Source organism: Falco cherrug, chromosome 1, assembly GCF_023634085.1.
Source record: "Falco cherrug isolate bFalChe1 chromosome 1, bFalChe1.pri, whole genome shotgun sequence".
Lineage (NCBI taxonomy): Eukaryota > Metazoa > Chordata > Aves > Falconiformes > Falconidae > Falco > Falco cherrug.
This window is the reverse complement of record NC_073697.1, coordinates 122894729-122921613: the sequence shown is the minus strand read 5'-3', so window position 1 is coordinate 122921613 and position 26885 is coordinate 122894729. Positions and strand designations below refer to the sequence as shown.

The window sequence follows — 26885 nt, the reverse complement described above, 5'->3', positions numbered from 1 at the left end:
CCGCCCGCCCGGTTCGCGGCGCTTCCTGCAGCACGTGCGGCGCCGGGGCGGGGCACCGCGACCGGGCGGTGCCGGCCCCGCGGAACCGCCCAGCACGGCGGGGCGGGAGGGCGAGCGGGCCGTGCTGCGGCGCGGGCCCAGCCGGCCCGCGGCCCCCGTGCCCCGAGCGACGCCGCTCAGAAGCCCCCCAAATCCCGCCGGGTTCGGCCGGCAGCACCGGCGCGGGCAGCTCGGGAGAGACCAAGACATATCGGTGAACGTTGGTTTTCCTGCCTCCTAGCCAACAGTCGCTAGTGTTTGTCGCGACAGAGGGGAGCCGCGCATCGCTACGGACGCGCCTTGCCGCCTGCGGCACGAACAGCGGCTGTTTGGTATGAAAAAAGCCCGCTGCGGGGCCCGCCTGCCGCCCGGCCGCTCCCGGGGCCCCGCACCCGCTGGGGAGGGCGCGGGGCGCGCCCCGCTTCGGGGGCGGCGAGGGGGCAGGGAGGCCCCCCCGGAGCGCGAGCCGCGGGAGGGCGCGAGCTCTGCGCGCTCCGCACCGCCCCGCACCCTCCGTGCGCCAAGCAACAGCGTTTCCACCCCGTCCCTTGGGACGGCATCGGGCGGCCTGACAGGGGGCTGTGTCGGGAAGTGTTCCCTATATTCAAACTGAATTTTCACGTTTTACTTCAACCCCCTTATTTTCTGTTTACACAGTAAAATCATAATAGCATCAATCATAAATACAATACTACATTATTAATATTTCCTCCTCCGGGTTTCCAGTTACCAAATATTTAGTCTTATGGCTAATGCTTGGTTAAAACCCAAGAAATGAATCAGCTCTCATTTTTATCACCACTAGCTGTAGGGCAGGAGGGAAGAATTTGAAGTTTGTGGTTTTGAACCACTGTTTAGCTTCGCATTGAAACTTTTAATTCTGGTTTCTAGTTTTCAGGCATTGCTGGGCAGCAGAAAGTAATCTGGTATTTTTTGGCTCACATACTTCTCCTGAATAACACAAACCAAATTCAGCAAACAAAAAGAAAATTAAAAAATCCAGGCACACTTAGAACCCACTATCGAGCTGACATCTCATAATCCCTCTTTGCACCATATACCTATGAATTTGTAACCAGACATCATTGCCTGTCCCATCAGATCCAAGTTGCACAACCTTTATTGCAAGAACACATACTGCGTTTGCAGTGTGCTCCTTGCACAAATAAATAAAACATGTGAGGTCTGAACAGCTCATGCCAAAGAGGAACAGTTGCTTTCCTAAGGGTAAGTCCCCTTTTTAGGTGTTAACACAAATATTGTGCCAAATATTTCCAAGCTGGTCTCTGATGCTAAGGTTTGCTTTTTTGATGGTACAGTCGCTTGGGAAGCCAGCATCCCTGCGATACCCAGAGGCCAAGAACAGCAGGATGGCAGGAGCCATGGGGGTTGCAGAACTCATGGCTGGTTTTCAGCCACGTCCTGCACCCTCCATGGCTCTAGACTTTTGCGTTTCAGGTGTTTAACCACATCCCTCCACAGCCATCAGCCCTGGCAGCGGTGATGCGAAGAGCCTGGCCCTTCTCTGCTGCGGGGAAGCTCTGCTGTACCCGCTGTCCTGGCCAGCAGCTCACCTGGGGGCTGCTGGGGGGGGGGGGGGCAACAGAGCTGCATCTTAAATCCATGCTCATACAGTATTTCCACCAGTGAAAGCAAACTCCTCTGCTCCTGCTTTGCTTCAGTGCAACTCTGCAATTCATTGCTTTGCACAGCCAGAACTCAGCTCCAAAGTCCACCCTTTGATCCGAGAGGCTAAAAGGACAGGTTTGGTCAGGGTTATTTCTCTGTCACACAGGAAAAGTGCTCTGGCAGACCAGAGGATTATTGAAGGGCTGACAGCAACCCTGCCAGGTGACTGTTTGTGTTTTAAATAAAAGCCTGAGCACATTAAGAAAAGCCACACAGTGGCCAAGAGAGACAAGTGTTTCATAAACCACAACCTGCTATTTGTTTGCATTATGGTACAACAGGGAGAGCGTGAGTGCAGCCTTTCAGCAGCTAAATTCCATCTACCTCATTTGGTACCACAGCTCAGGTCTTCCTTCTTTTCAGAAACAGTCTTTACTATGAGTTGTAACCTTATGTTATATGCTATTGCATCAAAATATTAACTACCTTGTCTGTTAGCAAGATAAGGTACAAAGATCTCAGTGTGAGGGAATAAGGGTTTAAGCACTGTGCAGAAGACGTGCTGACACGTATCACTGCAAAGTTGCTTTAAAGTCACCACTAACCCAAATAGTTATAGTTCTACATCTGGGACAGTCTTCCATTTACTAGTCATATGCTCTAACCCCTCTATTGCATGCAAAAAGCAGCTGGGTCCAAGGACAAAACTTACCCTGAGTTATGCAAGCTAGGAGAGTCCCTGCTGCATTACATCCATCAAAAAACATTTAGAGTGAAGTGACACATCCCAGACCTCTGCCATCGGAAATCTAGGCAAACAGTGAAACATGGGCCATCAAGAGCAGCAAACAGAGCAAGGGAAAGCATCAAAGTCATGGCTTTGAGATTGCTATGTTCAACAAAATGTGTCTGCCAAGACAACATGAGGAGATCAGAGCCTGCTGCCAGACCAGAGGAGTTGGCTAGTGTACTCACTTGCGCTCACGCGAGGTGTATTTCCTCTTTGTAATGGCTCTCCTTGCCACCATCCAAGTTTTCAGGAGTCAGCTCCTGCCATCTATTTCCTACTTTGCTGCTGCCTTATTTAACCTGTCTGGCTTCAAACTTTTTCCCTTCCTCCCTTCCCCCTCAAAAGATAAGAGCAAGATAAGTCACCTCCCAGGGAGTTCTGAGCTTTAATTCCTGGTTGCAAAATGACCCAAGAGTCTCTGCTCTCCCCAGCCCAGGAGGAACAGCATAATTTGTTAGAAACTATTACAGACTTTGTGATACATGGTGTTGATGTATTCCTATCCCCCGAGTAACAGCTGATTTACTTTCCCAGTGTGTCTTTCTTGCGTACCAGTGAGTAATTGATCTGGAAGTAGGTCAGCAGTACAGCATGTTAGCCTGAGCTGCTGAGAGTTGGGAACAAAACTGCTCCGTGTCTCTCTGGTAAAGCGGTTTAGCATACACAGCAGGGAGCGTTCTTTGAGCCTGCTGTTATAAATCTGAATATCCAACATCTCATTGCTGTGAGGAATCTGGGAATGGGGAAGCCTGAGAACATAACACACAGGTATGTTGCTCAAAAGATTATTCATACGCTGTCTTTGCTCTGATTCCCCAAATATCTGTACCGACTGGGAGAAAAGCTGCCCAGCAACCACATGGGATGATCCTGTAAAAGACATATACCGGGCTTAGAAACTACTGACAGCCAAATCAAAGGAGTCTGCAGGCTACGATCACTTGAAGATCATAAAAATGCTTTTTAAAGGAAAACATTTGCCCTGCAACTCTTGCACTGATCAGTGAAGTCTTTCAAAAATTCCCTTCCCCCATTCCTTGCTTTGAGCCCAGGTGGAGGCAGAGAGCATGTCATGTTAGCCTCCACCTCAGACCTTAAATAATACCCCACAGGCCTGGTTCTCTGGCTTTACATCCTTCAATGTCATTCCCATGGGTGCAAAACAGTCACATTCTTTTACATCAAGGGTGCAAATGACACCTGACAAAGAAGCAGGCTGGGGGTGGCAGCGGTAGCTTTTCAAGAGGCAAACTTTAAACCCACTGAAGCCTCCTGTGGGAGGACAGCCATGAGCCATCTGCACCCTGCGGCTACGTCAGCATGGACTTTGCTGGCATTTCCAGGCTAACCCTGATGGTTTCCCTCTGGCACGCTGCTGGGCAGGTAGGATGGGGCGGTGACCTGCACAGGGCTATTTGAAGAGACGCTTCACCCTGGGAGTCTTCCCACCACACCACAGAAAGGCGCCATTTTTCCCAGTCAGAAGCACCCAGCACCTCTGTAGGCTAGCTGCGGCTGCCCCTCTGTCAGCAGCATTTTCTCAGACTAACAGGTCCCTCTTTTCAGTAATGGCGCCCACAGACACCAGCCCCGGGGCCAGTGCCCCTGAGGTGACCACGCCATGGTGCCCTCCCCTCACTCCACCACACAGGCCTGCAAAAAGTAGCCTTGAACCTAAACAGCTAGCCACTGAGATTGGTTTTTTTTTCCACTCTAGCAGTTAAAATAAAGACCAGAGAAGAGGCCGGTAGGTCTGGCAGCTCAAACAGGAGAAGATTAAAAAAAAAATTACCTCAGTGCTGGTCAAGGCCTGCAGCCACTGGCATGTCCTCCGCCTTCCTGCCTCATGCACAGCTCGCCTCGCTGGGTATGGTGGCAGGGGTGTCCCAGCCTGAGCCCACACCAGAGCAAAGGTCTCTGCTTGTCCCCACCGGCTCCACACACCACACCACCAACAGGCCCCAGCTCCCACCACCACCATGGCCCCTCACGGCCATCTTTGCTTTCCCACTCCCAGCAGGCCTCACCCAGGCACACCTGGGAGCGCAGCTGCCCCAGGGGCCTGGCAACGGCCAGAGCTCACCGTGGGGCCTCCCCCCAGCGCAGGTGAGAGCTGTTGCCATCAGTCTGGCCGTGACCCCCCCTCCCCAGTGCCCCGTGGGCCCGCCAGGGCGGGCAGCACCGGCCAGGCACAGGCCATCCCCACCCCAGGACATGGCTTCAGGCTGCACCCTCCTGCCGCTGCTCCCCAGGAAAGGAGTCAGAGCACATGCTCATTAGCCACATGGGTCAGTAAATAATTACATGTAAGTCAGATTAAAAAGCTGGCTCCGGACCCTGCCAACAGCTCACAGCTGGAGCTCCCATCAGCTGCGCAGGAGAGCACTGTGGGTGGAGAGATTAACAGGTCAGTCCCGGGAAGCTTCAGCACTGTGTGACCCACAAAGCTCACGTTGCGGTGGCCGTCGGATAAGGCACGTACCGAGACAAACTCATTCCCTGGTGACATCCGTGTACCTCAGGCGAAGCTGGCCTTCGGGCAGGCGAGGGCAGAACCGCGCAGTCCTGCCTCCACCGAGCACAGGGGCAGAGGAGGGTGCCCGCCACGCCCAGGGATGCGGGGCGAGCAGGGATGGCCAGGCACCCACTCCAGACAAGGCTTTAGTCATGCAGGGAACGCAAATAATTTATTTACATGTCTGATTGTACATTACAGCTACCTGAAAGGATCCACACGAGCAAGGACCTCTTTATTGTCCCCAGAGAGTATTTCAAGAAAATACAGAGAATATAGTGTAATGGCACATTGCAACAGTACTAATGTCACTTCACTCGTGTCATAAATTACAGAACGAGATTAAAAATAGTTATATGACACTTTTGCTGCCTGCTTTTTTCAGTTTTTTTCAGTAACAATGGAGTGAGTAGACTTTGCTCATTTTCAACCAAGCAGTCTCTGAAGTAAAAAACAAACCCACCTCCTTGTTTCTAAGGCAGCTTTATAACCTGTCAAGCAGGTGCCAAATTCACTTTAAAGAATTCTGCTTCATGAGAATGGAACATATTATTTTACAGATTAAAACTTTGTGTTTTGGGAGATTTAGGGGATATTGATGATTTCTTTCTTGTGACTTACCACGGTTTATTGTCTCCCTGCATCCAGGGGCTGGTGCGTGGGGTATCCATAAACCACAAGGTGTGAGGGAGGGAACAATTCAAGCATCTCACCAGATGAGGGGGTCAACGCTCAAGAAACGAAAGCACCGGCTCAAGAAGGGGTTGGTGGGATGGAAGGACACTTGTAGGACCCGGTCCCCGATTGCCAGTTACAGATGGCCCATCATAACACATCTGTTTAGCTTCCCAAATGTTGCAGGAGAGTGCAGTGCTACAAACCCCAAGGGAAGGAGCTTATTCTACAGCTGCCAAGTTGTGAAAAGCCAGACACCCCATTTCTCACAGCCACAAGAGGAAGATCTCCAGTCATACAGGACTCCTGTCCTCAGGAAAAGCTGCCACAGAAGCCAGGGAGGTAACAGATGTAAAGCATTTTACCCTCTCCAAGGATAGTCTATGAACAGGTAATGCTATTTCTCTTTCCATTTCAATGGGTAAAGTAAATCACTTGCCTACTCCCACAAAAATAATCCCAGAACTGAAGTTAACCTGAAATGGGCAACGTGTTCAAATGAGATTTTGACCTGGTGTCCATTTCAAGTATAACACAAAACAAATTGGCTTTAGTGTGAATAAAAACTATAATCACCAAGTTAGGACTGTAACTTTTAGTTAGCTGTTTTATTGTTTTGAATTAAGCAAAACCAACAAGTGGATGGAAATCGTCTCATAACAACACTTGAACAAGAAATCTGGGGAGTGTGTGTGTGTGACATTCATTGCCTTACAAAAGAGACCAGCCATCTGACACAACATTTCTAAAAGAAGACAAAGAACTGCTAATTATGTAAAATTTCATTTGCTACGTAATTTAGACCATGACCTAGTGCTTCTAAAAAAACCTGTACAAAATGAGTATTTTTTACATCTCATAGGCACATGAATACAAATCTGATCTATTTTATATATACACATGTACATTACATGAAAACCAGAGATGAAGATCAAATGAAAAGGTGTATATAAAAAGTGCCCCAAACGGGAGATACAATGTGAAAATAAAATGTATTCTTCACAACAGAGAAGTGAAAGGCACAAGTACTAAAATATGTAACCATGCAAAAAATATAAGTACAGCAACAAAGCAAAACAAATGGCTCCCACAACTGATTTTACAGTAATTCTCAAAATATCTCAGTATTTAAACATACATCAGTGCAAAATTTACTGCCCTGTAGCACACTAGTGTTCACATTGTATGATATTCTTTGTTCCCCTTCTGACTTCCTTTCTCCAAAGCCAGAATAATTCAGCTACAGATAAGGTATTTAATAAAACGGGGCCGATGCTGGGTAGTGTAAGAAGATCAGTGCTCTGTCTGGGTGGAAGAGTAACTGCAGCCCTCCTGCACCCCCTACCATCTGCATATTGAACGTGTGCCTGCCAGAACAATCACCTCTGTGCCCTTCACCAGGGCACAACGGGCTTTACGGAGGCTTGCCAGGGTGAGTATCACTGCTGAGAATGGTGATGCAAAAGCTGACAGCTCAGATATCACAGTTGTACCACTAAGAACACCTACATAAAAGAGAGATGCAGGTTCTAGGGGTAGGTATCCAAACTATACCACAGAAGTCCATGTTTGTTAATATATGTTCTCATTAGGTTTAAAGTTTAAGTAAAAAGTAACCTCGCTCTCATTATATGTTTGGATAGGTACTACTCTCGCAGTTGAACAAAAGTTGGAGACTTAAGCCAGTAAGCTAAAAAAAAAAAAAAGTTTAAGAACACAATGTAGCCTGTTAGCTGGCTCCACACTGTGGCAAACTATGGTACAGTGACCCTAGCTGCAGATGTTTCTGTCATTATCTGTAAGGTATGCTGACTAGGCTGAGCTAGTAGGGCTGTGCCTTGCAGTGTCCAAGCACAGCATGCAATTGGATAGCTACAGAGAATCAAGGCAAAACTTATGGGGACATCCCAATGATCCCTTACCTGGATGGACTTCAGGATTATTCACCCCATGTGCTTCCACACAGTGAGATTCGGCTACAACATTTTGCCACATAGATGGGACACCAATTGTTTTCAGAACCACACAAAACGCACAGACAGAACTGGCCTGGTATAAAGACAGGGCTAAAATTCTTTGCTGCAGTAGCTAAAGCCAAACTTAAGCAAACTGATCCTCCCATCTGCTCAAAGTGGCTGCTCCAAGGTGCACAGACACTCTGATAGTGGGCACAGTGGCTGGGGACAAGACCGAGGATGCAAATGTCAGCAAACATATACTGGGGAAGAATCCCACAAAGAAACAACTCTCTTGCACATGAGAGCAACTCCCAGTGCATTAGGCAGGATCACAGGATTCAGACCAAACACCTACAGCAATCCTTATCAAACTCTAAAGGTACATGCAGAATTTCATTAAATAAGAAACCCAGACATGCCACATGCTTCAACAGCAAACTGCTCCTAGGATCGATATTTTGAGTTGAAAAATAGTGAGAAAACAACTCAGAGGATGCTGCAAAGGAACCAAATGCCAGCAACTGTTGAACTATATGCTTTGAAATCAGCTGTGTTACATCACCTGTCATGCCTTTTTGACAATGTTCCTCGATAACAAATGACATAACGAGAATACAAGCATTGCTACTTATAACAGAACCAATTCAGGAACTACTCAGTTAAAGTTTAAGTCAAATTTTCACTTAAATCAATATAAGCCAAGCCACTGATTTGGCAAGTGTTTGATCAGCTGCTACTTCCTTCCTTCCTTGGAAAAAATCCCTCAGAGCACACCATACAGTATTTGTTTTAAGAGAAAACCACTGTATATTCACTGCCATTAAAGAAGAAAAAAAAAGTATTCATTTATTTGTAAATTCTAGTTCTTCGATTCATCACATGTCACTAGCACTATGATGCAGAGACCGCTGAACAATGACTGATGTAGCAGGCCACAATGTATGTTTATATATTAGCTTCCAAGCCCTCAATTGCTAACCAGATTAGGGAGCCTAAATACCATAGGCCAAAATCCTTTCTGGAGAGTAATGCAGTTCTACTGAAGTAAATGGAGCACTGCTGCCTTCAGACAGCAAAATATTTGTTGATACACGTATCTTTCAGAATTGATAACGCTGTGTTCAACTCCCTACAGAGCTGGCTGAGAAACATCTGAGTTTCTCCCAAGACTGTAACAGGAAAGTTGGCAGCAAAAGTGTATTGGATTATTTATTTTTAGACTTGCTACAAATTTGCATATTAAAACCTCTTTAAAAATAGATGGGATGGTTACAATTTGCATTTGCCACTGTTGCACTTCAAAACATGACAAAAAACTCAACAGCTTGAGTCTTTAATAGAAGTTATTAAAAAAATCTGAAAAGTACTCCTTGGATGTCAAGGTAGTTTTGAATCAGCATCACACTCCAAAACCAGAACTAGGCAGCAGCTGAAGGTTCATGTCTGGAGGGAAGCAGCCAACATTAGAAAAATCTTGAGACTACATTTCAGGTACTCTTAAGTGCAGGTTCTGAAAGAGGTATTTTTTCTGCAGCAGGTTGTATGTGGGATTAGCCTGATGGACAGCTTCTAGCCAGAAGCAAGTAATTTTTTTTTTCACTGTACAAAAATACCTGCAGTGGTTTGCAGCTGGTTTGACTGTAATACCACTTAGCTTTTCATAATCTACAGTAGAATGAACTAAGGAGCAGATCAAGATACAGTACCTTGGATTGTGTTTGCACCCCTAAGGGTTAAATGAGAAGCACAGGTTTGACACAACAATGTTCACTGCGTTTGAGTATTGCTAGAATGCGATGATACCACATTTCTGTGTTTGATGTTATTTACCCAGAGAAGCGAAGCCATTGTTCCACCAACAGTAACAGACACAGCCTGCAGTTCCCCAGCTGGCTGTGAGCACAAAGGAAACCCACAGTAAAGTAGTAAGAAATTTACCAGAGGACACTAAAACTGGTGCCTCCCTATCTCCCACATCTCCTGTCCATTCTGCCAATGTGTCTGACACTTGATCAAAACATACACTCTCCGCAGCGTCGATATCAGATTACTCTTCTCTCTTCCCCAATGACCCATCAAGTGATCCCTTATTACTGAGTTACCTGGCATGTCATAAAACGTGACAACTCTTCTGGGATGGAAGGGTTCTCCAAGGCTTAGACTGCAAGACAAATTGGTCTAGTATCTGTAGTTACTCAGTCTAAGAATGCAATTGCTAATTAGTATTTTTAGTAGGTAGATATAGAGAGAAGAAAATGTATCTGCCAGTGAAATGCCTCTCTCACCTCCAACTCATAGCAAGTACCTGGATATGTATTTGAACAATAACAGAAAGCAGCACTACACCAAGGGCACCACAGGAGCAGAAGTATAACTCCTTTATGCAATAAAACAAAGCTACAAACACCACCAACATGGTGGTAAGGCAACTCTTCAAATGCAAACACTGGAGCAAGGAAGAGCTTCTAAATGCTAAAAGCGGATGGGTACACAGGTAAACAAGAAGTCCGGCAAGTCTTAGAAAATCCACTGCTGGATAACCTTGGCTAGAATACCGCTTTCAGCCAGATTTAATGACTATTTGTCACTATTTGTGACTGTTCACCTCTTACATATAATTACCTGCACAGAAACTTGGCTACCGCTACAGTCCTGTCTTCTGTTCATGTCCACGGGCTCTGTGGTCTCAGTGAAATAAGCCAGGCTCTCTGCTTCCCAAGTGCTCAGCATAACTCTCAGTGAAACAGTCCTCAACATTTGCTGATGTTCTACCTAATGGGAATGGGGCTTAGATTATTAACATTTTGAAGCCAAGTCCAGTTTACTTAAAAATATTTAGGGGAAAACATTCAGTTACCAGTCTGACCTGCAACAGCTTCACTCACATGCACCATGCAGAGGGACACGCCATCACTAAAGTGCAGGTGAAGAGTCCTGTAGGCAGCGTACTGTAAGTAGCACCACGCTGGCTTAACTGTTCCTCTCCTACCTTCTGGGCAGCACATCCAGAAGCAGCTACAGGTGGGAAAGGCGCATGCATGCGGTGTCCATGGTGTTCCACCTGCTTCTCCACAAACAGAAGCTGCTGCAGTTTAGCACAGGACATTTTACACCAGCCCCAGGTGACAAAGGAGTAGTTTTTAAATCCCTTCCTCCAGATTATCCTAGAGCCTCAGGAAACCAGCCCCGAGACATCACTGTTTGAACAAGACTGTACCATCTCTCCCAGAGCACTTAAGTCTGAGACATCTTTGTGTGCTGGGGTGTTGTGTCCAATAATTATTCCTCTGGTCCTTTTCACTTTCCAGTTACTTCACACCTGCCTAATGCAGACCATAGAAACAAACTGGTTTTATTTTCTTGCCTTCAAGAAAGCCTGATTTCAGTACTTCTCCGCTTCCCATGACTCCAGTAACACATCACTGAAGGCAAGAGCACAGAGATTGCAGAAAAAAAAAATATATTTACATTCATAATGAATACGTGTTTATGTATTCAAATTCAGGAAAAATGCATCACATGTACACACCAAGATACATCAAGAGAATACGAGGGGCAAAAGACAGCAAGAAACACACAGAAAAGCACAGTCATTCTACTGTAACGTTCTTCTGGGGAGTGTATTCAATAGAGGAAACATCTCTATGCACTGGGGAAAGCCAGATAATTGGGCCTATTTTTCTGTGCCAGTTGGTGTGAATTAAAAGTGTCAAATTTTTACTTTAAAAAAAGTGCATGGAATAAAAGGGTTTTTTTAGCATTCAACTAGCCAAACAATTCCATAAGCTCCTTATATAAGCTACATTATTAATTAAAAAGGTCCTAGCCCTACAGTACACAGATCCTACTCAGGAGAACACAGGACATGTTGAAGTCCACCCCTATTTAAGGCAGCATTTAAGCATTCACTCAACTTTAAAGCTTATGTCCTGTCCCACTGACTTCTATGAGCAGTCACAGTACACATTTAAAGTTAAGCACCTGCACAACTGCTCATCTAAATCAGGATGTTCCCTATTCAGAGTTTTAGGTATGCATGTGTGTACTCAGTCTAGACTGGCAACATCTGCAAGACTAAGCTCTTTTTCTTTTTACTGCCCTATAGGTAAAAGTCACTCCACATCAGACTTCTCTCCACCACTGTGTTAGGACCCAGCCAGTCCTCTCCATAGCTTGCCCATAAAATGTCTATCTCGGGTGGGAAAGCAACTCAAGACATAATTTCAAGGGCTGCTCGTCCCACTAAAGTGAGTATTTTTTTTTATTTTTTTTTTTTGTAAGAACTGGAATGTCTTCCTTCAGTGAAATTGTTAAAACTAAGGGTGAGGGGAAGGATCTCAGAATTCACCTTAATGGCCCACAATAAACCCCTGAAAATAGGGGAACAGATTTGAAGAGCTTCTTAGCCTCATTGCTACAGGAACCCTGACGTAAGAAACACACATGCGCATACACGCTGAAGAGCGGGCTGGCTCAGAGCATCCCAAAGCAGGCCTCAAAGTGATCTCGCATAAAAAGCACTTTGTGCTGACAGTGGCAAACAAGTGGAGGGTGATTTTTCACAAACAGCAACAGTTCTACAATATCTTCCTCTTCTTCCCTTTTACTTGGTGTCCTTCCTTTTCCCCAAAGTTTGTTTTTATCATCTTATATGTGGTTTCAGTACTAAAACTAAATCAGATAGGAAATTACACAGTCAGCACCAGTCAGGAACTGAACCTGGGTATGCTAATTGGTTTGTGGTACCCAAATTCCTGGAAGAACGAAAGAACAATTCTTGCTCCTAAAGTTAGGGCCACATCCATATGTTTCCATTGTCTTTTTTACCTTTACAACTAGAGGTAGAGTCATTTTGTCCAGTATCTAAACCAGCATGATCCAGTTATATTGTTATTACATTAATATACAGTATCCATCTTATCACAAGTATTGAAAGTGCATGGAAAAAGTCTAACCAAGCCAATCCAATGACAAATAACAGTGTACCAAACATCATATAAACACACCCGCGCACCCACACTCACACGTAGTGTATATATATATTTATAGATTAATTTACAGTATCAGAGTGTTGTTTAGATCCAGTGGCATGTGCAGAAATATCAGGCAGTTGCTGCTTTTTCTTCTCACATTCTCTTCAGTTCTTTATTTCCAAGATAGATGGGTTGTGGTCCAGGATTGCCAAAATGATCTTGTCCATATACTGTCGCAATCTGTAGTTTATCTCTTCCTGTTCTTTAAGGGCTTCCATGAGCTGAAACGTAACATTTTGAAGTTACTCTTGAAATATTCTCACTAGTTTACATAATAGCATGAAATTCAGACAGGTGAGAGACCAGTGCCTGCTTGGGATCACCAAGTCCTTCTGTGATAGGTATTCTACCTCCAGCTCCTCCCTGTATCTGTATTGGAAACAATCTGTATGTTAAAGACCTTTACTGTTACAGAAGGATCTTTTTGGCAGGTTGTTTGAAATAAATTCCTCATCAACCTCCTGCATCCACACCGTGCGCTGAGATGAGGGAGCTCATTCAAGAGCTTCATGACAACTTTTTTTCCTATCTACTGAAATCTGAAGTACATTGCATGAAAGGCTGAACAGAACAAGGATTTCAGTATTTTGCACTGGAAACAATATGGGCTCCCTCTGTACCATGTGCATACTCTCTCAAAAAACTCCCAAACAACACAGCTACATACTCCTCAAGAACAACCCAGTGAATATTCTATGTTCTATATTAAATACATGTGTTTCACTAAACCTTTGAGCTGTGAAAGGCCCCTCAGACTCTCCAAAGACGAAGACTGCTTGCTTTTATACTCTGCATGCTTAATGCCAAACTGAAAAAACTGCCCAGGACTGCCAGAACCCCAGATTCTTCTAAAGCTGATGTGATTTAGGTGTCCATTTTCATTAGCCTTCATAGAAGTCCCACCCTGAATCTGCAGTTTCTTACCTTCATTTTGATTATACAGGACAAATGGCACAATAGGAAAAGTCTGTGCCGGTCTGTGAGGTTTACTATGCCTGGGCCACAGCTGTACAGCACTCCTTCAGAGGAGTGCTGAGCATTCCTTGCATGAGCCGGAGTCATGAGATTCAGAAGGAGAAATAAAGATTTTTCTTGACAATAGCAAAAGCCCAATTTGCTTTCACCCGATTAGAGTTCGACAATTAAACAGCCTTCCTTCACAGTGCTCTGGTTCAGGCAGAAACTCAAGCACACACTTCAGGTCAAGGGACTGCACAGGACCTAAGGCTAAAAGGGTCATTCAGGTACAGGCTGGGTAAAACAGTCTGGCTCAGGACCCCTCTTGAAGAAGAAATGGGAAGTTCTGTCCAGAAGTAGTAAAGCATAAAAGGCAAACAATTATTTTCATCTCCTTTATCACTAACCTGTCTTTTTCCCCTGGGAGCTCTTACATGGCCTGATCTCACGATCTGTCCTAGAGCTTAAAGGAAGCTATACCAGCTTGACTCAGCCCATATACAAATGGGTCTCTGATAATATCTTCCAAAGCATTATCAGACTATTATTTGCACACCACCTATTTTTGCCAAGAATTCAGCTCTGCTACAGGGAATATATAGGTCAAATTTAGATCTAAGTGCAAGTTTGTTACTGAAGGAACTTAGAACTAAATCTAGAACACAAAGTATAAACTTAAATGACTAGCTATGGTAATTTCTGTATGAAATTAATGTCATAATATCACAATACCCTGTAAGATAGAAGATGTTAAAATAAAACCATTATAAAGCACTTCACCAAGATTCTAATAATGCCAGTATTTTGAGACACACAAATGGAAGAGCTATATTAAAAGCAGCATCCAAAACCACTTAGATTTAAGGCAATCTTCTAACACACTTGATCTGCAAAGCAGATTTTTTCTGTTGTTCATTTGTCAGCTTCAGATAGTTCAACCTTGACAGTTAATTACACCGAAAAATGCATATTTTTGGATGCAGTACTTGATTTAAGAAAAGCGTATTACCTCATCTCTTGATGCAGAATCAATTTCAGCAGCCAGTGACTGGGCTTTTGTTTGCGTTGCAAAGAGATTTTTAGCTTCATAAAGACTAAGACTTAGGATCTGTCCATTAAGATCATCATTTTGGTCACGAAGTTTCTGATTCTCCTATTTAAGGATGAAGAGACATTGCTTTTAAGTTCTTCCTAGCAGGCTTCATTAAAAAAATAAATTTTTAAAATCACAGGTAGCTTGGATGGCATACGGTAAGGCTGCAAGTTTGCAAGCTAACAGCAACTCTCCTATCAGCACTGACCAGTCCTCCTTGCCTGAATCATAGATGTCTCCTATGTGCACAATTTACATCACCTGCAAAGAAGTCCTTGTCAGATGCAATGCAGGTCTTGTGCTTATGTGAGAATCTAAACACAGTGCGCTAGAGGTTGCAGGTATAGACATTTTTCAAAACAGTCCTGTATACATGGATCAAGAGGCCCTTCCCTGCTCACCTGCTTCAGCCGTTTTATTTCGTGCTCCATTTCCACCTCTCTGGTTTTGGCATTGAATTCGCTCACGCTGGATGAAGAGCTTCTCCCACGTCCAGGACGCTCACATTCCAGCTTGTACAGCTGCAAGTGCTCCAGTTCCTTCCGCAAGTCTTCAATGAGCTGTGGGCATGCAAGCAGGCCATGTCTCTCCAGCCCCTGCACAACCAGACCTCCCTGTACGCACCCATCTCTGTGCTGCACCTCTGTACTCTGACACAAGCTCTCTGTGAGCCTGGTTGAGGCCGGACAGTCCTACAATACAGCCACATGCTCTTCTACGGAAGCCCAGTTCACTTAAACCTCTTGAAAGCTGAAAGTGGCTCTGGTTTCTAAGCTTCATGTCTGAGCAGTATAATTCCCCTTGCAAACATAGTAAAGGAAATGCTAGGGCACACATTCAAGGCTGCAAGTTCTCAAAGAGCTGTAAACCCTTTGGGTCAGGGATTGCCATTTATCAGATATTCTTGCAGCATTCATTGCACTATGGGTACCCCTCCCATAGAAACACAATCCAGTAATACATTCACTGGATATTGCATTTCCAGTGTTCATTCTGCCTGTCCATTCTTTTCAGATGGGCTTCCATGCAGATGAGATGCCATTGCCTGGTCTTACACCACTCCTGACACCTACCTCCTGTGTGGCTTCCCTCTCCTTGTTAAATTCCAGTCTGTTCTGCCGCAGCTTGTCCATCATTCTCTTGTACAAATCCATCTCATCCTTCAGTCGCAGACTAGTGTCTTCCAACCTATCTGACATGCGTTGCCTTTCCTAGAACAAATGGGGAACTTCATAGCTAGCTCGTAAGTACATGAGCCATCTTCAGTTTTACAACACAAATCTACAGACACAGCTGGTCCTAAGGCTGGCATGTGTCTCAGGGCATTCCTGCCACTAAAGGTAACCAAAGTTCCAATTCCATTAGTCACCTCGTTTAGGGAAGGCAAACTAAAGAAGATGGGTCAACCACTATATGAGTTTGCTCTTACACAAATCAAGGTACTGTTAAATTGGTCAAGCACACAGGAGTTTTGTTACCTCATCTAATCTCTCAGTTTGCGATTTCAGTCGTGTGACAGTGCTTTTCAGCTCACCATTTTCTTCTTCCAGTTGCTGAACCCTGCGTCAACAACAAAAATCCTACAGCAAATGCCTCTTCAAGAATGCAGACACACAAAACAGCATGCTTTAAAAAGTCATTTCACTTGCACTTGATAAAGAGACCAGACAAGACAGTCCTTCTAATCTTAGTATTTTTTAATCACAAGCTACTGTGTGCTTTTTGTTTGTTTTTAGGGCCAAAAATGCTAGACTGACCCTCAGACTGTTATGCTTCTAACAACAGGTATCTAAAAAGAATTAAGTATGAAGAAACAATTGCAGACACAAGTGTTTGCTACAGCTGGTCACAATTCCCTCCTTGAATCCATGCCAAATACCCAGCTAAGCTGTCTCCATGGGCCACGTGGATTAAAGCATTAATGTAAAGCATCCTCCAAGCTTTTGGGCATTAGACATGCAACTGCACAGCTACTCTACCGAACTACTAACCTGTAACCATCTGTGCACTGTCTGGTTGTGAACAGCCTACATTTCCATGCAAAGTAAAATGAAGAAAAGAAGAATTTTTACTCTGTTCTGACTGGGTGGCACCAAGATGTTAGTTACCTTGTATTTAGCAGTTCAATTTCAGTGCCCTTCTCTTTTTCATACTTGCTATATGCTTCTCTATGTCTCTTTATCTCTTCTTCCAGGGTCTGTTCTGCTGATGTTTCTTGGTCTTTCAATAGTTCTTCCAGCTCATGAACTCTAAGGAAACCAGATCTCATTAACAGCTTTACAAGTACTTTAAAAAAACAAAAGCATGCAGCTTCACTGCTTCTCCCTTTCCTCCCCATTCCTTTATGTCATTCTACTTCACCACCTTTGCTAGCATTTAACCTCCTCTAATATCTCTCATTTAGAATTAAGTAGTATCAGTTCATCTATTATTCTTTCATTCTCTGTCTCAAGAAGCTGGGACTATGACCCAGCCTTCTGTCTTGCTATGTGCAAGAAAAACAAACCAGGGGCAACCTGTCTTGTAAGAGACAAGTTTCCTCTGTACAAGTCAGTAACATCTCTGTACTAAGAAACTTGCTTGTAAGGCCTCTGCTCGCTGAAAATAATCCACTTGGATTTCTCTGATAAAGCCTTCTTTTACCCGTCAGCACTGAGGCAGAAGAATTGGTCATAGTCTACAGGTACAGCTGCTCCTTCCCTACAACTCTGTTCTTGCTTTGCTCTGACATGGCAGAGACCTGGCTCCGTGCTTTATTACCTGTGAACTAGTTGTGTGTTCTCTTGTTTCAGCTTGCTCTTCAGGTCACCATTTGTCAGGCTATCATTCTCCAGTTCTGTCACCTTTTTTTCTAGGTATGTTACCTGGAAGGGGGCATGGAAAAGAATTGAGAGTTTGAATCTAACTTTAATACATCCTTTCACTGTTCCTAACTGGCATCTAGCTACGCTACCCTTTTTAAGGGGAGCATATTTCCCTGCAAATTCACCCAGTGATGAAATCAAGCTCCGAAACTTTGAGTTGCCCAGACCCTGCATTTTCCTTGAAGGCTATCAATGTAAATATACAGTAAAGAAGTAACACAATGCCTAGGTGTGTACTTGCACAGTTATTGCATTTTTGTGAAGCGAAGTCACAATATTAATGAAATATTAAGGATGTTTTCAATGAGCTACTTCAGATCACTGGCAACTGTGAGCAAGAGAGCTTTGTCAGTTGATGCATGTCTCCAGCAGGATTCTGCTGGGTACAGTAACCTTAGTGCACACAGCTCCTCACCTTTTCAGTGATATCGTTATCACAGGAGTCTATACTGTCTCTGAACAGGTCTTCTGTGCTGCCATTACTGCTGCTGAAGTTACTGTTGTGGAAGAGTTGTCTGAAAGATCAGAAGGGTAGTTATTTTACTTGATGAGGATGAAGGAGAAAGCCTGGGCACTGTCTTATAGCCTGGCTTTGCACTTTGAATGTCTGATGCTAAAATCTGTGTAATCATTTCAGTGACAATTACAATTGTTGAAGTCTTACAAGGGACTGGTAACTAAATGAAGTCATACTGAGCACAATAAATGACGTTAGTTCTAGGGTTCTTTGTTGCTTTTGATAGAATCTGCCACCAGCATTAACATAGTTTAAAAATTACTCAGCCTTATTCACACTGCGTACTGAGTTGTATTTGCCTTATTAGAAACTTAAAATAAGGCCACCACTGCACACTGGTTGGTACAGTTAATCTAGAAGATTTCACACAGTAAAAACTTATTTAAGAAACAGAAAAAAGGAAGTATCAAGCAGTTACCACTATAGATTTGTGTCAAATACACAACACTGGAGTTCATCTAAAATATTCTTGAAACTTAAAGCCCTCCCCAGCCCAGGGCTGGTTCATGCAAAGGAAGATTACAGTTCTCTAAGTCCTTTTTAAAGGGATGCTCTTGCTTTCCTTTGCATTTTGGCAACAATAACAAAAAGGGCCACATTATGAGGGTGAAAGAAGCAATAGCTGGACTGGTGGAATAGCAGTATAAACGGAAGAAAGCTGGCAGACAAGAAAGCAACTATCTGTGTTCTGAACAGAGCTCTTTCCAGTTCAGGGGCCTGCTTCAAGACTAGCAGTGACTTCAGTACTCTGTAACATCTCTATCCAAATACAGGCCCCTTCCCTGAGAACTTGTCTTGGTATATTTTTGTTTTCTGAAACTTATTCCTCCTCTCCCTTCCCACCCCCACTTATGGAATTGTTACAGCTGATTCCACATGTATTCATAAAAAAGTTGAAGACTCTTACCTTCCAAAAGCTGTGCTTGATATTTTCCTGTTAGGGCTACATGGATACAGAGGGAATGATACAGGAATTAAACACTTATTTGAGTGTTGGATTCAATCTTAAACTTCGGCTGAATTGCACAATGAAACATAGTATTGACTTTTTTAGCAGAGTAAGAAAATGATTCCGTGAACAGTACTATTAGGCAACTTAATCAAAAGCTGCAGTTACCAACAACATTAAGATGAGTGGAGCCACAAATTACTGTGATCATTAATGAGTCAATTTGCAAATACTGTTATATTTAGCAGAGATTTGTCAGTGTAAATCAGAGTGAAACTAACATTAGAAACACCACAAAGGGACACTGAGTTAGTGATGGACATTTATTCTGGATGCCCAGGTTTTAGATTATTTTATAAACAGTTTATCCTTCCTCATAATGCTTCCCAGTTCAGCACAGGAACTGAGACGCTTCCTTTCCATTTTTACAGTTCCCTTTTGCAGCCACAGGCCGGTATTACCTAAATGAAGGACTAGACCTCAGACAAAAGCACTCAAACCAAATCAAAATATCCAGCTGCATATCTTGATAAGAGAATGTCTCATCTCTGTGTGCAGCACACAGACCCACAGCTCTTTGTCAGAGCATTGCTCTCTTTCAGCCAGGTACGTATAGCCTCACTCATAAAATTACCAATGCTCCAGCTGGTCACGGTCTGGGTGTTAGCAGACTCCTTGCTAGGGCAGGAACATTGTTCATATCAAATACTATGCTGCTGTGTCATCAAGAGAAGAAGCAGTGCAGTGCGCTCTGTGCCAAGGACTATGAAGACAGGCAGGATTTACATTCAGTTTCTAGGGGGAGCTAGAAGCCCACCAAAATAATTCCATCAAAAACCTTAGATGATTGTTGTAAGCACTGGATTCTTTCCAAGTGCTCAGTACAGTTTAGAAGTGGATGAAGTGGCAGAGATAGAAGTGTCAGGAAAAAGCTGAAATTGCACAGAACCCCAAAAGTAACTTCTGCCATAGGACTCATTGTTTTTCCAAGTTCCCTTGAGGACAAAAAAATTCCTACAGGAATGAAGTACCTCTGCTGACCAACAGCTTTAGGAGAGGCCTATGTAAGGTTGCATGCATTAGCTAAGGATCTGCCAGGTCACTCCTTCCCACCCGGAGAAGAGTAGCTAACTGTAGATCTGCACTAAGCTGCACAGCAGACCCCAATTCCTGAGAAAAAAATCCTGGAAATAGCACTCTCACTCTGCAATCAGGAGTCCATTGCTTAAAATATTTGAGTTTATTAATGCTATCTGCACCTTAAGTCGGAAAAATACTTACTAGGTAATGAATACCAGCATTTTGGTTCAGGCTAAATGTCAAGGTCTGAATTTCTTACTGTTTTGTAAGAACACCACATATGTAAGACAGAATGGGAGAATGGGACACAGGGAAGGAAAGGACTTTTGCTTCCTCTCCTCCTGCCACTAGCTAGTCCCATTTCAAGGAGGCATTGCTAAAAGCAGTGCAATAGGCTGCTTACCTGTTTGCTTTCAAGTTTTTCAGCCTGGCTTCCAAATCGTTGAGTAGATTTATCTTTTTGCAGCACTGTGAGCAGTAAACATCCAGTAACTCGCTGTTATAAACATGCCTCATTTTTCGGGGTGTTTGGCCAGCGCTGTTTGCAGGAAAGGAGAGATGTTACTGGCTATAGTAACCAACTCACGACAGGTTTTCCTCTTGACTGCATGTCTGTGTGTCAGAATTGCAGATGAAGGACTTGGGGAGCCACCTCTAACCACAGCTCATCTAACACAGAGCTGTTGATGGAGAATGCTAGTCTTAGGGCAAGCCTACCCGAGTTGAGGCTTTACAGGACATGTTCTGGGTGTCGGTGAAAAGAATCAGTTTGGGTGACTAGAAGAACAGCTAAAGGTATACGGAGTCCATGCGATGCATGTAGCAAAAGCAGCTACGTGAGTATGTCCCACCTCAGCAATGTTCCCCCCTAAATCTGTCCACCTTCTGACTAGAGCCTGGCATGCAACCTGAAGAATCTTTTCTCCAAGGGAAAGAGAGGAAGATGAAAAACAGAGTGGTCTGGTAAGAAGTAGTCACACAAACCCCCTCAGATGGTAGGACGGAAGGAACCCTAGAATGAGGGAGGGAGGGAGAAGTGCACATAGGTCTAAAGAGGAGATAGCAGTAGCTTTTGGCATGATAAAGAGAAAATAAACTCAAATAAAAAGACAGCAATCATGGCATGAAGTGCACAGAACCCCAGGAATGAGAATGGAAAGGGCTGCATAGACCTGAGGAAACAGGGGATGAAGGACACAAGCCATCATCATGAAGGGTCTCTGGAGAGGGGTGCTGGCTCTGCATGCACGACAGAGGTGGCAAGGCTGGATTGCAGAAGTGCTTGAAACAGAGGGTAGCACATGGGGGTTGCATGCGGAACACAGGGATGCGGTGAGCTTGTCCTGTGTTGGCAATGAAGCACAAGACCTTCACGGTTATCGATCCAAGCAGACAAATCCTAGAGCATCTTCACACTTGGCTCTTCCCCAACCCTATCCACCCATTCCCTTGCTTGGCAATCAGCCACTGACTTGGCCACAGGATGTAAAAGTTAACAGAGACTGAGGTCACATGCAGGAATCTGGTGGACTGTAGTGGCATTTCCAGCTCCTAATAGACAGCAGCTACTTGCTTATGTTTTCCAAGACATTCAAAGTCAATATGGATGCTTATTTCAAATAACCCCCTGTCCATACACAGCACTTCACCTTACAGGTTAGTGCAAGGGATCTGTAGTATCAGAACACTAAAGAGAAGCAGCTCTCTCACAGATCTTCCCTCCACTGTATCAGGGCTGGTGGATAGCATTCAGTTGGTTTCCAGTTTGCAGCAGATAACTGTGAAACCCACAGTTTGCAATAGAAAAATCTCTACAAGCAAAACAGCCCAGTTATTTCAACAGAATCCAACAGAGGTTACCAGAAACAACATATTTACTATATCTCTTATTAATAAATGTAGCCTGTCGGTTGGAGGGCAGAAAATGAATGGATAACATTTTGCTTTTAAGATGAGTCTATGTAACCAGTGTAAACTCTGGTATGGTCACCCATGCTCAGAGAAGGACAAAACTGAAAAACTGTTTGTTAATGAATAAGGAGCAACCTGGAAGATACAGATGAGCCAAGGTCAGAGTAGGCGTTGGTTCTGGTCTCATCATCAGGACATGGGCTACTGGGAGTAAAATCCACATCATCTCCTTCCCCATAGTCTTCAAACTGTTCTTCATTACTGATCAGAGAGGCGGTGGAATAAGTTGAGAGGTCAGATGCTGCAGAAGGGTTGTGAGGACTTGACCTGAAACAAGAGGTCAAAACGTCTCGAAGGCAGACTTTGATAGCATCTCACCTCACACGGAATCTTCCGCCTTTACAGCTTGTCTCCTCATTTGAGGTTATAACCCACTTTGTGTTAAAAAACTATAGAGCCCTAAATACATCTGATGTGTATTTGACATTGCCTTGAAAGACAAGAGCATGAGAATCTATGAACAAACTACCTGTGAGACAGGTTTGGATCAACACAAACCATTTCACTTTAAAGAGCACACCTCAACAATCCTCAGTCACCATGTCCATGTCGTGGTGAAGATCGCTGCTTATGGGACTTCTGATCTGAATGCAGGAACTGTTCAGATAAGTCTGAAATGCACGGGGTAGCGAAAAGAACAGGTACAAGACAAAGGCTGTCACTCTATTCCACAATCAGAGTTTCCCAGTAATCCCCATAAACCCTCTCCCACACCCCATGAGTTCCAGCCACACTCTCTTTTGTGTGGTCAGAAACAAACTTCAGCTCACTGCATGCCAGAGTCACCTACTGATGTGACCTAACGGAGACTGGGTTCCCACCCTTCCTTCCATCATGACAAAACGTGTCTTTCAGAGGAGATACGGGCCACAGGAAAAGGCTGCTTTACTGTCAGAGAAGTACCTAAAATAATGCCAAACCCACAGGGAATGGCAGAACCCTGTGACCTCAGAGAGAGAGGGCATACAGGTATAGATCAGCAGAGCCAGGCACCATAGGAAAGCACCTGGCAGAGCAGTTTTGAGCACATCACATCTAGTACAACAGAGTAAGTTTGCTGCAGAGGGTGCATGGTGATTCTCCTGCCCAGAGTCCAGACCACCCTGCAGTCATGCAGCATGCTATCTTGCAGAGGCAGATATTTTACACAGATTTGCTCAGCTCCCACCTCAGTAAGGCATTCCGACAGACAATCCAATAAATTTGCATACAAGTTCTTATAAACAAACTTCTCCCTACAGAAAATGCAAGTCTAAGACCTGAAACACACACTCCACTTCAGAAGCCCTGGAGCTGCCCAACACATTACTGTGCCCCTACTACAAAACAGAATCCAGTGCCTCAATACAGTACAGTCTGCCTACTCAGTCCGCTGACACTGTGCGGATTGGGTTAAATTTTTCACCCCCTCTGCTTCAGTGCACAGTGCCTGCATCTTCAACTCCACTAGCTGAGCCACAGGACAGTAGCTCCCAGCTGATGTTCTCCAGCAGCTCAACAGTATTGCCTCCTAGGTTTCTTCTGGATCTGCCTAGAGCCTCTTAACCATACCCTGCACTTCTGCAAACAGGGAGATTCCTCTTCCCGTAATACTACATTTGTGAACTGTAAACAAGAGATGCAACAGTGTTCCTCTGGCCTATGGTGCAAGCATTATTTGCATACCCCTTCCTCCAAAAGCAATTAGTAGAAGAGGAAGCCTGCCAACTTTTCAGATGTATGCTCTTTTGTTTCTCCTGTTTTGATGAGATCCATTTATAACCTGCAATTCATTTATCTAATTCACATTAACAGAAATTGGGGCAAGTCAAGCCTGGCACACTATTAAAGGATGAAGACAGGAATACTCATGCTAGAAATAGATCGAACTTACCAAGGCTTCTTGGCTGGGAGATATATTATTGAGAAGCTCAACACATCACACAAACATCTATTCTTAAAGAGCTGCTGTGCCACGGACATACTGTGTATTGCTAAGATCTGGGTAACTCCAACTGCTGTTTGCATCTCTCCATGTTGTTACGCCAACTCAGTTTAGGAAGAAGCTCCTCATAACACTTCCACCACAGACAGAGGTGAGTTACCACCCCAGCTGAGGACTGATCACACATACTTGTCCATAAAATCCACTTTCCAGCATAACAGCCCTGGAACATCACCACTTGCCAACAGACTGGAACAGTAGCCCATTATCCCTCATGCATTGCCTGGCTAAATTTCTTTTACGGCAGCTACACAAACAGTCACCACTGCTGGATCCGCCTGGTAATGCTGCTTAGAACTTTTAATTTGTAGTTATTCCTAAACTTTGCCAAACTTTATATAAGTCCATGCTCACGGTAGATCCTGAACTCATAACCAGCCACAGGCTGAAATTGTCTAGGAATTGCACAGTCATTTTCAAGGGAGCTGCTAAAAGCAGCCAGTTTTCTCCATTTTAATACTTTCTGATTTTAGAAATGCTTTCAGGTTTGTTTTTTTCTAAAGCTGTTTTTCCCCATTCTAACACTGTCTGATTGCAAAAATGCTTTTCAGGTTTGTTTCTTTTAAAAGCTCTTTCCTGTTCTTCAGAGCAGGGCTTCACAGGGCTGACACACCTGATACACAGCCCACCTGCTTCTTCAACAAGCAGCTATCACAGTTTGGCCAAGGTAAAAATCTCTATTGTCTTTTAACATAAAAGCCTGAAGCTTCCCAAGCGTTTTCCCACAGATTTACCAAAGCTGAGGGGGCCTCAGAGGACAAACCAAGATCTATCAGTAGTAGCACAATAGCTCTTAGTAGTTCCTGCCCTCAGTAGAAGGAGAGTACAGGATGCACAATGCCTCCCCCACCCCCTTCACCAGAGCCTGAACAGCACAGCTGGGAGGAAAGATCCTAATTTCAAACACAGTATGGGTAAAAGTCAGTCACCGCAAGGATTGGTACTTTGAAGAACTGGGCACCACAAGGCAAGGAGACAGGATTGATAAAGAGCAGATGAAAACAGGAATTATCTTGATAAAGTCTCTGGGATTGCTTGGGCAAATGGGAGAAGGCCAGATCTCAGCTAGCTGGGAAATTTGGGAGGAGGGTAGGAATGAGGCTGCACAGAGAGCATCTGAGGAGTCCCAGGAGAGAGAAGGAGGACTGTCTTAGCAGTGAAAGAAGCTCAAGAGGCACAAATCAAGACAAGCAAAAATAGGGAAGACAGGGCAGAGGCTTACAAAGCAAGCCCAGCTGAGCTCCGTCCTGTGGTACTGCATTAACTCAGTTCAAAGCAGGATTAAATCAAGTTGGGTCCTTTCCCTGCCCCCAGTCAGCTTTCAGCAACAGCCCCAGGTACACACCTGGGAAGAGTCAAGTTAGGATTACAGAGACATCTTGTGTTAACAGCAAGCTATGGTTACACACACACATGCCAGGACACCCCGTGTTAAACACAATTTACTGTTGCACACTAAAGGTTATGGAAAATTAGAAACACAGAATTAACTTGGTACATAAAGCTGCAAAGCAAATCTGCAGAGCCCACGTTTTCGGATAACTAGATTACAAAAGACTAAAGTAGCACTGCCCATATTGCACTCCTTTGCAGGAAGTATTTGTTTTAATTCAGCATATAAAGGTTTTGGGAACACAGAAGATCCCAAGTTTTGGGGCATGCTAATGAAGCGATCCATTCTGGAGAGACCCAACACTTCCACTTCAACACACAACATGCAAGTCCCATGAGTGCTCGCAGAACATGCCAGAAGGAGCCAGGACTGAATTATCTAAGCCACTTAGGGGACCTAGACATCCATCTCCCTTACACTGTAAATTGATATTAAGTTTCTAAATCCTTCAGGCATCCTCAGCCTCCCACAGTATGGTTTAGTCACATGAAGATTCCTTCCTCCCTGGTCCTTTTGCACATGCCTCAAAACAGGGGTGCCATGAGGCAAAACCACCACTCACTTGTCACCAGGCAGAAACAGGCCACCAAGCACACTGTCCTTCTCCTCGCTCCGGCACACGTCGGAGGCCTCCGAGCTCTGGGCGCTCTCAATAGCACTGTCCATGTCAGATTCATGGTGAACTTCTTGCTGTGCTAGAGTCATCGCGTCGTCATCAGGGAAGAGCTCCGACTCACTGTAGGCGCTTTCACTGTCCAAGTAGGTGCAGTCCTGGATTTCGCTACCCTGGCAAAAGAAGAATCGGGAGTCAATTCAGATCATCCTTCAAGGCAGTTAGACGGATACAGGAGAAGCAATAAACCACTCTGGATGCCCTGGTAAGCAAGAGTAACACTAGATAAAAGCCACAAACCAAAAAGGCTGACGTGCTTTACAAAGCCAGTTCTTTAAGCCCCTGAGGAACCTGGCACCTTCCAGAAAGGCTCAAATACCATCTCTGACTCTTCTATAGCAGAGGGACACAACACCCAGGTATAAAAGGCAGTCAGCTTTGCCCTATTTTACTACCAAAACGCACTTGAAATAATAAATATCCTCAAAGTTTGCTTTATAAAAGAGGCATCCTTTGAAAGAATACATAAAGTCACTAAGAGTTGTTCTGTGATTAATGTTATCAATTAAACAAAAGCAAGCCCGAAAAGTCTAACAGTTTACTCTGTCTTCGAGGATGGGCAAAAATATACAGTGAAAAAAAAGCTGGCAGGTGTTAAAACATTTATGGTAAGTCTTGGTGACAATCAAAGATATAAGAGAGCAGGGAAAAAAAACAAAGCCAAAGCCATCTGTTCCTGCTTCCTGGAGCTGCAAGTCTTGATTAAGTATCAACTAAAATAAGACATCATTCTCATTACTGCAACACTTTGCTCTAGCTGTTTGT

The 26885-nt window shown here is 44.3% G+C and overlaps 1 protein-coding gene across 4 annotated transcripts in view; it reads right to left on the bottom strand.

Annotated features, from left to right (window-relative positions):
- Nucleotides 1-6228: 6228 nt before the first annotated feature.
- Nucleotides 6229-26885, bottom strand: part of RAB11FIP4 (RAB11 family interacting protein 4) — a 130405-nt gene continuing 109748 nt past the window's right edge. For 3 of the 4 annotated variants that reach the window (XM_055726498.1, XM_055726512.1, XM_055726521.1), the window contains 12 exons: nt 26010-26233; nt 22146-22337; nt 20503-20637; nt 18978-19013; nt 17969-18068; nt 17450-17553; nt 16798-16938; nt 16168-16249; nt 15763-15900; nt 15091-15249; nt 14606-14749; nt 6229-12860 (listed from right to left, as the gene is read on the bottom strand). In XM_055726498.1, the coding sequence (XP_055582473.1) occupies nt 12744-12860; nt 14606-14749; nt 15091-15249; nt 15763-15900; nt 16168-16249; nt 16798-16938; nt 17450-17553; nt 17969-18068; nt 18978-19013; nt 20503-20637; nt 22146-22337; nt 26010-26233 (1572 nt within the window). In that variant the 3' untranslated portion in view covers nt 6229-12743. The remainder of the gene's footprint in view (nt 12861-14605; nt 14750-15090; nt 15250-15762; nt 15901-16167; nt 16250-16797; nt 16939-17449; nt 17554-17968; nt 18069-18977; nt 19014-20502; nt 20638-22145; nt 22338-26009; nt 26234-26885) is intronic. The other variant, XM_055726504.1, reaches the window with a different exon arrangement.